The sequence below is a fragment of the Amphiura filiformis genome, chromosome 15 (assembly GCF_039555335.1).
Source record: "Amphiura filiformis chromosome 15, Afil_fr2py, whole genome shotgun sequence".
Lineage (NCBI taxonomy): Eukaryota > Metazoa > Echinodermata > Ophiuroidea > Amphilepidida > Amphiuridae > Amphiura > Amphiura filiformis.
This window is the reverse complement of record NC_092642.1, coordinates 42828489-42841383: the sequence shown is the minus strand read 5'-3', so window position 1 is coordinate 42841383 and position 12895 is coordinate 42828489. Positions and strand designations below refer to the sequence as shown.

Genomic DNA, 12895 nt, shown 5'->3' with positions numbered 1-12895 from the left:
AACATCTAGTAGACGACACATTGCAAAGCTATTGATTTATGTTCTATTCGATTTGTTCGCGTGAGTTTTACTCAAATTCATCGTCTTTGTTTTCTTCCCCCGAACTGTAATGGATTTTTAAACTACACTCATAGGTTTTAGAGTAAAGTGTCGGTAAGTTCGAAAGAAGTATTTATTTGGCATTTATTATATTTCTTTTACCTAAAAGTTCAAGACCCGAAACGGGTTATAAGAGTTACTCACTACATCGACTGCTAATAAAGGTTATAATAAAGGCTACCAAGGTTATAACACCAAAACATGTTAGCTATAAACTTACAAAGAACGTAAATATTCATCAGTGTTCATTGAAAAGCATTAACATTACATTATATGTCAACGGGACATGTGATTATATTGGATACAGTGTATTGGACTACCCACTACTGTAACCCAATTTTATTCGGAAATTTGAATAAATCATTATAACATGTGCCATTGTAAGATTTTTGTTGGGTAAATAATCTTGTAACAGATTAATTCCAAATGTAATTAATTTGTTTCTGTTAATGGATAACACCCATGTCATATTTAATTTCACACTATGTGTCAAGGGGACCAGGTCATTCATATTGGTTAAACATCATACAGTGTATTTGACTACATACTAAAACGCAATTTTATTCAAAAAATTGAATAAATTATCATAACATGTGCCATTGTAAGATTTTTATTGTTGCTGCTCATTAAGTTTTATCGGGTAAATAATCTTGTGGCAGATTAATTCCAAATATAATTAATTATTTTTCTATTACTGGTTATAACACCCCCCAGCTAAATTAAACATAAATGAAAAGAGCAAAGGAATGTCTGAGTATTCTGTTTATTTTCATCGGGAGCAAATTAATCTTCTCCACTAAACACAAGTTCAGCAACTGTCCTATAGTAAAGCACAAACCTTTCTATGAGTTGGAAAAGCAAAATCTAAAACATGACTTAATTATGTTTCTCGTCTTTCCCGTAAAGGTTGTTATTCTAAGAGTGGCAAGCACTCGGTTCCCTTCCTCAAGGACGAATCATACTTCACATTGGATTTGTATCGTGACCTAAATAATACCACAAATTCAAGATAATCAGGACAATTCATAACATTATTAGGTCTGTGTCGACATATTATCTTAGCGCAAAGCTTTCCGTCCCAATAACCAGAAGTAAATAACTTCCTTGCAAGCTCATCCAAATAGTCTGAACTTATCAATCTTTTGTAAGATATATATATTCTCAATCCGGTCCATCCTCGTTCATTGTAAATAGTAAAACAGATTTGTTTTCCTCATAAACTGCTAAGCAGCAACATTGTTTACAGCCTCATGCACAAGCGAATAAAAATGAAGATGATGGTAACTTGTATAAACTGTGGTGCTGGAATAAATCATGTTTGTTTTGTTTGTTTTTGTCAGGAAGTTGAGTGTGACAGCTGGTAATCTGACATGTACGGCGCTTGTCCTACGCACACGCAGACCAGGTGACAATTGAAGACCAAAATGGGGCTCTTATACATCACAACATGTCTGCTACTTATGGTGGCAAAAGGTAAGACATCATACGACCTTTACCCTGTAACCTTTCACCTCCTATACAAAATGCTACGCATGAGCACGTACAAACGCCTCAGTTATCACTAACACTCATCCACTTCTACGTTGAATTCACAGGTCTAAATGAAATTGGGTTTTCGTGTCTCATGCGTTTGGGTATGGTTGCACAATCCGTATTAGAATAGTCGGTACCCATCTGTTCCTACAGTTAGTTGATATGTGGTTGCCATTTCAAGTGCAGCATTTGATCTACATGTAATGACCAGAATATGTAGCTTATACATATTAAAGTCATTAAGCTACATATTCTGCTTATTTCCATCAGTGGATCAACTGTTGCAGGACAGCCCTTTCAATAAACATAGGGAACTGATAGGTATTAATCATTTCAATATAGGTTGTAGACTTTCTGATCATACAAATTCATCTAAAGCTATGATACCTTCGTTCCTATCGTTTCCATCTTCTAAGAACGCACGGTTGTGTGTATGAACGTATTCTATACAATAAAGGAAAATTGGATAAAATTGCATTTCGCCTATTAATTTCTACCACTCTTTTTCACTCTCACTCTCCCTTTCGGTGGATTGGAGAGGGTAACTGGAAGACAGTATTGGAAAGTGTGTGGCGATATAATTAAATCACGGTACACCCAAAGTGCATCAATATTTTCTTCCAATAATATCGACATGGTAGTCAAAATGATTCAGCTTATTGAATCACTTTCAATAACAAGTGAATTTGAGTTTAAGGTCCACTTGGAACCATCAAAATTTATACATAGTAGATGATAGTCAAACTAGATTTTCCATGAATATCGGTGTAAAACCCACATTAGACGACAAGTATAATGTGGTTGACTTGGATTATCAGTCCATAATGAAGAGATGAAGAGCCATAATCAGGTAGAGTAATACCGGATTTATAGTGTTTTTTCAACTTTAAGCGCTGGTGAAGGTAAAACACCAGTTTATTGTAGTTGACTTGGATTAATACAGCAATCACATGACATACAAAATTAATAGCGTCAATCAGGTAATGCCTGATTTATAGTGTATTTTGCAACTTTAAGCACTGATGTGGACGGCAGCTAACCTGGATTATCTAGTGAATTTTGTGGTAGAACCGACATCAGACGACATTTATTGTCGTTGACCTGGATTATACAATTAGTTTCAATCAGGTAATACCTAATTTATAGTGTATTTGGAACTTAAAGCACTGATGTAAGCTGGTTGGTAAGTGCATGGACGCAAATTAAAATTGAACATAACTCATAATAAGAGTACGCATGCAAGAAGACATACCATGAAAGACAACATTAATGGTGGGACGTATAATGCTGACAATACTGAAACACTTTAACAAATTAAAACAACATTATTACAGTTACATGAATTCATAAAGTATCGTGACTACAAGAAATACACAGGTCCTACCTGGAGTGCTATTACCTGAAGGCATAACATACTTCACTATGCGCACTGTACGATAGCTAACACCTCTGCTACTTCTGATTCCAGGAAATTGAGGAACTCATTTATTTCGAATAAAACTTATCGAGGGTAAAAACTTGAAATAGTACTCCAATATATAATGGTAGTGAAAATTCATTTCACTATCTCTATTCATTTGGTTTAGCAGCAGTTGTATGGTGGTTTTTTTCGATTGACACAAACAAGCATACATTTACAGACTACGCAAGCTACATATTCCAGTGAAGAATAATTTATTTATGTATTTGTTAGGTCCTATATACAATGACATACTAGGTTTTTCTAAATTTATGTTCCTGGATAATCATGTGAAAGACCGTTACTTGATTTGGATTTTAAAATAGGACACGCCCTCGAGTTCATGTTGTATTCCCATTTGACGTCAAAAAGGATTGCATGAAGTAAAGTACCGATATATTCATAACTTTTGATCTATTCTTCTAAAGCATACACGAAATTAGTCTATTGCCAAGACTTCATTAAGGTATTAGACAGCTTCATTCCATAAGCTGTATAATCCAGGCTTGATACTAGGCTAACTATGCGTATACTTCATGAAGATAATACCGTTTTTTTAAATAAAAAAAATCCAAAATTTCTGGATTCCGTTTGCGCTTTTTATCATGTCACATTCTTCTGTTATTTGTCCGATTCTTTAAATATCCACAATACTCTTGGTCGACTCTTCATTGGTACAAATAATATAAAGTAGTCAATGTTCACGAAGCATACATTAATGAAATCCATCTTTCAGATCCTTATAACAAGTATAACAGAAAAGCAAATATAGTTTTCATCATCGTCTATTTTTAAGAAACATAACAACGATTGTCCACATTAGTGCGTCGTGACTTAATTTCAGAGTATTACTAATAATGTTTACGCGCCAACACGTACAACGACATAATGCATGTTGTATAATCTTCCACATCAATTGCTATTTTGAAAACATGCTTTTCAATCTCTCCAAACATTCCAATTTGGTTCCATATTTTAATAACGAAAATAGGGTATTTCTATTTCTACCCAAGGGGCATTGCAAGGTACCAGTATATACGATATACTCGCCTTCTTTATTTCTATTAGATTCGATTCAAGTGCCACTGCCAACCATCAGGCACTTTTAACTCAGCTGATCAATACACCGTCATCATACCTTTTCATGTCTAATGGAAAGCTTTTATACATTCAACACAGACATCATACATGGCTTCGTGAATCGTTACCAGCTCAAGAGCCACTGCACCAATATTATAAATGCTTTCACTCTTATTTGGAAAAGGAAATTTGAAAGCAATCTGCTATAAATAAATTCAACACTTTTCTGCAAGTGTTTATTTACACGATCGCAAGCAACACTTAGCCTACCAAAATCATAACATTCGTTTAAAAATTCAATTGAAAATTTACCCTATTTAAGACAAGCAGCGTTGTACTAGACATGTTTGTTCTCAGTTCAAGCCAAATTGAGTGTAAATGCTTCGGATAGGTTAGATGATTTTGTCTAGTTAAAAACGACATTGACTTGTGACTTAATGCCGGGACCTAATGTGTGCACTCAATTGAGGCGGGGAAATGGTTATGCCATCCTTCAACACCAGACGGTGACCTTACTTCCGGTAGCTGCTATTTTTGATGTGATTCTAGAGTTGAATATAGAAGCATGCAATTAGTGACAACAATCTGGGGTAAAACGACAAACAAACGGAAATCAAGTTCTATATTAAATTGGTAATCGACGACTTGACTTTCATTCGTCGCTATAAGAGAAAGTGCATCAGGCTCGTAAAATCGGAAATGGCAAGACACTTATGGAGGTAACAAGGTCATAGTATAGGCAACCACACGTTGGTATGGGACTGTACACCGCTTGGTGAGAGAGACCTTGTCTCTGTTAAGTGTGATTACATTTCCCCGTTACACGACGGTAAAATTACGAAGGGGGTATTAAGGTAATCCTACTGCAGTCTGAATTAAACATGGGGACTTATTGAGCTAGCGTACTGGATAACTCGTTTATTATGCGTTGTTTGCTGCATTGACAGCAGTCTGATTGGCCAGTGCTTAAGTTCGTAGTCAGGATCTGATTTGTTTGTCAAATAATTACATACGAGATTTATTTTTAGTTCTTTTTGACCTCCTATAGACATGATAAAGCAAATATTTATTATGGCCCAAGCCAGAAATTATATCGGCAAAACCAGAAATTGAGTTTTATATTAAAAATATTTATAAACTGTATTTTCTGTAGGCCTATATTCAATATCCTTACAGAGGGTTGTGTCAAATTTGGTTTGGTAAAAATATCTTAACCTTAGGCTGCTTAACACTGCTAGAGATTCTCGACTTTCAGTTTCTTGACTTGTCTGATTCTTGGATCATTTCGTGACCCCAGGTTTGAACACGCACGATGCAAAACTGCTATCAATGTCGTTTTTCCTGTTGACGCGTTTACTCGAATTACTATATTTGAATTCTCTCCATCTGTTCAACACAACGTTTGTGTCTCTTAAATATTAACGACCAGCTGTGAGAGGGATGACCTCAAAATTTTCCCAGTGGGACTTATTATGTGTTAGATGATAGTCACATATGCTATCAAGACACCTTATGTCACGTGATTCATTTGGATTGACACCAATTACGTACCTGTTCTCTTGCTAAATAGAGGATGAAATTATATGCTTCACAACTCCCATAATTCATAGCGGCATCATTCAAACATATATACCTTAATCATCCCGGTTAATCGTACATATCATATTCCCCGAAATATTTTGCAGAAACATTTTAAGTGTATTCTCAAATCTGTTCTTCAAATTTCTTTTTCGTAGGTTTTGACCCCTTGACCCCTGCTAGATTAATAATAGACCAGGAAGCTTAAGACAGATAAACACACTATCCTACCCCATACCCCTGCACATGCTAACACACATACCGACAAACAGACAGACACCCTCGCACATAAGTGAAAACTAAGCTGTTTTAAATGAAGCACACAATTCCTGGGACACAATCAACCCGTAATAATTGTCCACCAACGGAGTTCAGTGTACAGCACATCTTGTCAAATAAAGTGCCATATTACCGAACCATGCTAACCATTATTTTTACACTTTACCATCTAATACATTCCCTGCATATTCCTTGCTAATATCAACATACCAGCCATTTATAAGCTATTGCAGACTTTCAAATAAACAACACCCACCACTTGCGGTGTATAATATGCATTTCAAATATACATGAACATAATATTTGATAGCTCGGAAACAAGTGATTACGATGTTTGGAATTCATATGGCAAAGATATGAAAAATTCTTTAAATAACACGCACACTAGAGGGTACTTAAGAGAGTAAAAGAGAGCCTCGGCCACGGGTCATCCCTTCAGAGAAGAGGCAAAACAAACAATCTTGGTGATGAAGCTGCTACGTTTGACCAGGAAGTACGTACGTACACCAGTCATGCTTAATATACAGGCTAAGTATTTCAATATGATCACAGAATGTGCGCGCGCTCTCTCATTTGTATATTCACAACATCAGTAAGCGAACGAGTGCTTGACAGGGAAACTTGATAACAATACGATTGCAAGCACTACGAACCACAATAGCCTCATCCCAATGACATAGTCCAATAACCTCAATTACATAATCATAGTGCAAAATTTGACATCAACTTTCAGAATATGAGTTTTTGTACCTAAATTGTCAAAAGTCATTCAATGAATGTACAAATGTATTTGGGTTTAAGAACTGTGCCCCTGATAGATGAGCATGTTGTGGATCCTAGTGAAGGTCTTCTATCACCGCCCTCCAATCCGTTCAGTCACTTTATTTCTCAGTATTCATTATAGCGTGTATTTGGTTCCCAGCTTATCAATCTGCTCCTTTATTCTGGTAATCTACTACAAGTTAAGAAGCAGAAGGTAATCTTTAAACCCGTTGAAACCTTCAATTTGTAATTTTTGATTCTCGACAAAGCTGGTTTTATCAATACTACTAGGAAGCTTTGTGAAATACGTAGGTGGTGTATAGCTTTTTGATTATTTTGATGAATTTAAATTCGAGAAAATATAAACATAAAATGTTGTAACAGACTGACAGCTGCAAATTTAATGTTGACATTATGTACACCACGTTGAAATTTCATCTTTGGTGTATTAAAATTAATGTAATATTATGTTACATAGTGCTTTATTCAGATAAAAGCACCACGACTATATTTTTTTAACTAAAGACAATTCGTTAGCATATCCAATTACCAGTAGTTTCTTGTATGTTATTGATAATTAAGCTATTAATATAATGTCATCGGTACTAATCACTAAAGCTTGTTCAAAATCCTTTTATAAAATCAGCTTTCCTCATCATGGGTTGTACATAATATGTGGTAAAATTGATCAATATAACTGTCATTTTCAATGGAACTAAAATCAAAGGGGACCAGCCTGTTCTAAGAAGTCTTAGTCTCGGAAACTGGACCAATGAAATTGGACTTTCATTTGCGAGTAATCGCGCAGTAATCACGTACAAGATAATATCAAAGAACACGTGCTCTATATTATATAGCCACGAGCTTTCTATAATGTTTACTATAGAAATACAAGACGAGAGAACCAAATGGAACTATGCCCAGAGGTAATGCCTGTAGACATATCATGCATGGTTACTTACATCCTTTAATTTCTAGAAACATTTGTAAGTGTTTCTTGTTCTTGTATAACTATTAAAGAAATTTTAACGTTTTTAAGCAAAGTTTCTATGATTACAAAATCACTCACCAAATAATATCCACCAAAAAAAAGTACTTTAGCTAAATGTGTTTGATTAGGTTGCTGCTTTTTTACATGGAATAATCCAAAAAGCGGTATCGGAAATCGTAATGCATTGTGGGACGGGTTTGGAAAATCTTGGTATAGCTGAACTCTGACCCTATCGGGACTTTTTTTTTTAAATTTTGATTTAAATGTTTTACTAAACTTGAAAAACAAAACAAAAGAAATAGTTTAATTGAGTTAATTGTTTTTTAATTTAGTAAACATTTGAAACAACATTGTTGCGCACACAAAAAAATTCCCGATAGGTCAGAGTTCAGTTGCACAACAACTTACTAAAGCAATGCATTAGGAATTTGTAATGTCGACATCACTTTACTGATTGTGCACGGAGAACCATAATCAGGAAAAATAACATTATGTGCAGAATTGTTACCATATTCATGCAAACTACCGGGGAAAAAAATAATAACAATAATAACAAAATTCTGGCATAGTGAATTATCATGTCAAGGGATGTGTTTTAGTTAACAGTAAGCGATCCTTACAAGTAAGATGTCAAAGAAGGGTTATAGTTTGAACCATATCCTTAAGGAAACTCTACTGTTAACGAACATGGCATATGTGATTGTATAGCAAGATATCTTGTGTCTTAATGGCGGGTTGACTGAAACAATTACTCAACCTAGATTAACGAAAATGCACCAGCCACTATGGACCACAATGGCCTCATCCCAATGGCATAGTTCAATAACCTCAATTGAACATTCATAGTGCAAAATTTGACCTCAAGTTGCAGAGCATGAGTTTTTGTACCCAAATTTTCAAAGGTCATTCAATGAATGTACAAATGTATTGGGGCTAAAGAACTGTGCCATGATAGATGAGCATGTTGTGGATCCTAGTGAGCGCAGCATAGAATTAGCTTCATACAGGTCGGAGGTCACTTAAAATCTTGAAATCAATTATAGAGGGCGCCATTTATCGTCAATCTAACAAAAAAAAACACTGGAACGGCTTATAGTATAACTATTTCAATCAATCTATTCAAATTATGATCAAAGCAAGCTTTCTTTTGTAAGAATGTTTGGTGCAGGTGAAAACCAAGCCATGCCAAGAGGGTATAGCAAGTGATATTATATCACCCGTGTAAAAAACACCCTCTTCTTTTCCAATAATATATAGGTATTTTGAGGGCAATCATGTCAAAAACATTTGTGTACGCTAAAGAAAGCATTCGACACACAACAATATACGTTAGTAAAAACCTTAACACGTATTCAAGTCATCCTTTTACAGTCGGGAAGCCAGTTGCCGTTTGACCCGTGACCTTACGATTTTGTCACGTGACATACTCGCCAGAAATGGCGGCAAATTCAAGTGAAAGTGACCTCTTCAATAATGCATCGAGTGCTTCAATTACTAGATAATTCTCTGAAATTCAGTGAAATTATTGTGTAAGGGACATTTGAATGATGATATTTCAAGAATTAGATTGAAGGAATTCAATGGCGTTTTGGTAAAATGCGCGATTTACTATGCCAAAATCGGCCGTTTTCGGTAGTGAGTGACGCCAAAAACACAGGAAAATCCTTGTAATAAGTTGTCGGTTAACACGTCCATCACTAATTTGTTCATCAAAATGTAGTTTTATACAGTATTTAACTTGTGTGTGAAGGGGAATGCGCAAAAACACGCTATACGACCTGTGGCAGATTTAATATCCGACAAAATATCGCCGTCGTCTGCAGCCGCGAAAACAAAATGGCGGAACGGCGAAGCTTGTTGTTTTCGTACATTACGGGCGCACCGCACCAAATATAAACGCCTTCTATCATGGCGCACGTTATATGTTGAAAACTTGATTTTAGCCCCCGACGCGTCGTGCATCGAGTTGGAGGGGTTGGTTTCATTATTTGTTTGCTGATGTCCATCAAGTTTACTTTTATAGATAGGCCTACAAACACAATATAGGCCTATTCAAGCAACTGGCCGTTATATAGGCCTAAGCCTATTATTATAAAAAGTACGGTACCGGGCAAGTTACTCAAATACTGTATAGGCCTAACATATGCCTATGGGGATGTGCCGCTAAATGGATAGCATTTTCAGCCTGCTGGTATATCAATGACCCCTTAGATGGGTAGTTGTTTCGAAATTTTCTCATTTTTTTTCGGAAAATAGCCCAATTTAGCATAACCGTAGCCAACATTTTTAACCCAAAACTTTGGAGGAAAATTTGAAATATCAAGACAATTTGCTTTGAATTTGGCCGAAAAGTTTGAATTTTGGTAGGCTTAGGCCTATATATCGATGGGTCCAAATTTCTTGGTATATTGATGGGTCCGCCTTTCAAATTCTCAGCAGCACACCTAACAAACTTGTGTAGGCCTATACCCTTCCCCCGGTAAGGGGCTATTTAATATTGAGTTTGTTCCTATGGTCGACTACCGTGTACAATAGTAGGCCTACACGTGCGAATGCCACTTTAAAAGCTATACAAATTGGTCCACTATTTATATATATATATATTACTTTATTTCTTTGTGCTTCTTTGACAAAGAAAAAATGAAATAGGCCTAATATTAGTAGGGCTATTAAAATATTAAACAGTCAACTTTTTTTTTGGGGGGGGGGTCCTTTAAAGCAGAAATAGTTGTGACCACGGGATATGCACATTGGCTGGTGTTTTTGTTTTGTTTTTGAAAGTGGACATAATAAATATACACATTTTTCAAGAAATTTGGACCCATTAATATACCAAAAGTTTAAATTTTCGGCCAAATTCAACCCAAATTGTCTTAAGGAGCGATCGTTATTTATGGCAGGGGGGGGGGAGGAATACGAAATTTTTTTGTGGTCTTGAGGGGGGAACCTGAAAATTTTAGTTGAACCAAGAGGGGGATTGTTAAATTTAAAATGGAGAAAATTGGGAAAACAAGTGGGAACACAAAAATTTTGAGCGGACGCGAGGGGGGAAAGCGAAATTTTTTGTCGATATTTTTGCCAAAACACCCATCCCCCCTGCCGTAAATAACGATCGGTCCCTTAGTTTTTACAAATTTTCCCGGAAAATTTCGACAAATTTGGCTATTTTCAGTAAAAATTGAGAAAATTTTGAAATAAAGGGCCCATTCATAATTGGCTTAGAAAAAAGGGGTCATTTATATACCAAAAGGCCGAAAATGCTACCTATATTAGCGGTACGTCCCCGTATGGCCTACTGAATCCCCCGCCGCACCTTCATGTTTACACGTCATTATTTGGCTATTTTAGCCTAAAAAGTGCCAAGTTTTGCGCTCTTCGCGCGAATTACTTCCACTTTTGCACCATATTTCTCAGCTTTGACACGATTGTTCAATATGGCAAAATTTTCCGAGTATATTTGCACCATAGGCCTAAACCGATTCGGTCACCAAAAGGTGCGTTTTTAAATTCGGCTACCCTAATTAATGTCTCTTTTTCCCCAGACTTTTATCATTAATATGCCACAAAATAAATGATGTAGAAACTTTAAAAAATTCTCGCATTTCAGCACATTTGTATTTTAAATTAGGGGGGGGGTATGGGTCTGTTTTGTCCTTAGACATGAATGTCCTTTTTAAATTTTCCATGCTATTTTCAAGCTCAAATGGGTCCTTATTTTAAAAAAAAACTTATATTATGGGTCCCAATTTTCGGAAAATCCTTAGATATGGGTCCCTATTGTCGGAAAAATTAAAAATGGGTTACGGGTTCGAGCCGCACACCCCTGTCGAAAAATAATTCCAAGTACCCCCACCCCCCGGGTTATTAGGGTCATTTATGACTGTAGATATAGTCAAGTGAATCAACATGTAGTCATTAATCCGACTACATTTAATACAGTCAAATGAACAGATTATGAAAACACGATAATGATAAAATGGAATGGTTTTTTTTTTTCAACCAATACAAATTTATTGGTCTTAAGGGGTACTACACCCTCGATATATTGTGTCTATTTTTGCATTTTCTCAAAAACTAATCACACACTGGTAACAAATGTTATGTATATTATTTGGGGCAAGGAATCCAATTACTATACTGGAATTTCAGTGACCCAAGGCAAGCGGTTCGTTATTTATGATACGAAATAAGGTACCGCTAGGATGTACCTCATTTCCTATCATTTACGGAACCGCCTGTCTTGAGTCGCTTAAATTTCAGTGTAGTAATTGGATTTCTTGCCCCAATAATATACATAACTTTCGTTACAAGTGTGTTATTATTTTTTGAGAAAAATGCAAAAATAGTCACAAATCTACCACTGGAGTGTAGTACCCCCTTAATTTAAAAATATTGAAAGAGACGAGACGTAGTCATAATAAAACCAATAAATGTGTGTATTGGGATTAAAACATTCAATTTTATATCAAAATAGGGTAATTTCCCCAGGTCATTTTATTTCTTTACCTTTTGACTTCAGCAGTTAGTAAAATCTGACTGCCGGAAAGTAAAATGTATTTTAATGAAACACAATGAATACAGTTTAGCAATACAAGGATGTTATATTTTATTACTACAATATTGCTTGGAACATGTTCAATTCAGTTCACAAAAATTGAATTAATTTTTACTCTTTCTGGCACTGTTCATTTCTGACAATTTATTGCTGTATTATTGCACTTAGGTTCTGTGATACCCATTTGGAAAATCAAAATTGCTTGTACCTTTGTTAGAATCAAAATATTATCCTGCAGGCAACTTTGTCATTACTGCTCTTGTCCAACTTATCACACATGTTTTTTACACTTTCACCTGGATAACAAAATGGGCCTTTAATGGTAAAAACACTTTTTGTTGGTGATGATGGGGTTTGGGAATTACATTTATGTACGGAATTTCAAAATATTTTGGCTGGAAAATCAATTCTGGGACTTTTTATACACAAATTTATAATATAATAATGATACAATTTACTGAGATTCACTGGCAATACCTACATCGAAATAAACAATATCACCAGTAAATTACTCATGCTAAAATTCTTTAACTGCATTAAGACTTACATGGAGTTTTAT

The 12895-nt window shown here is 35.5% G+C and overlaps 1 protein-coding gene across 1 annotated transcript in view; it reads left to right on the top strand.

Annotated features, from left to right (window-relative positions):
• The window catches only part of LOC140171673 (neuronal acetylcholine receptor subunit beta-4-like), a 141204-nt gene that overhangs the window by 55300 nt on the left and 73009 nt on the right, over positions 1–12895 (top strand). The window contains 1 exon segment of the mRNA XM_072194966.1: positions 1440–1572. Coding sequence (XP_072051067.1) covers positions 1524–1572 — 49 coding nt within the window. The 5' untranslated portion in view covers positions 1440–1523.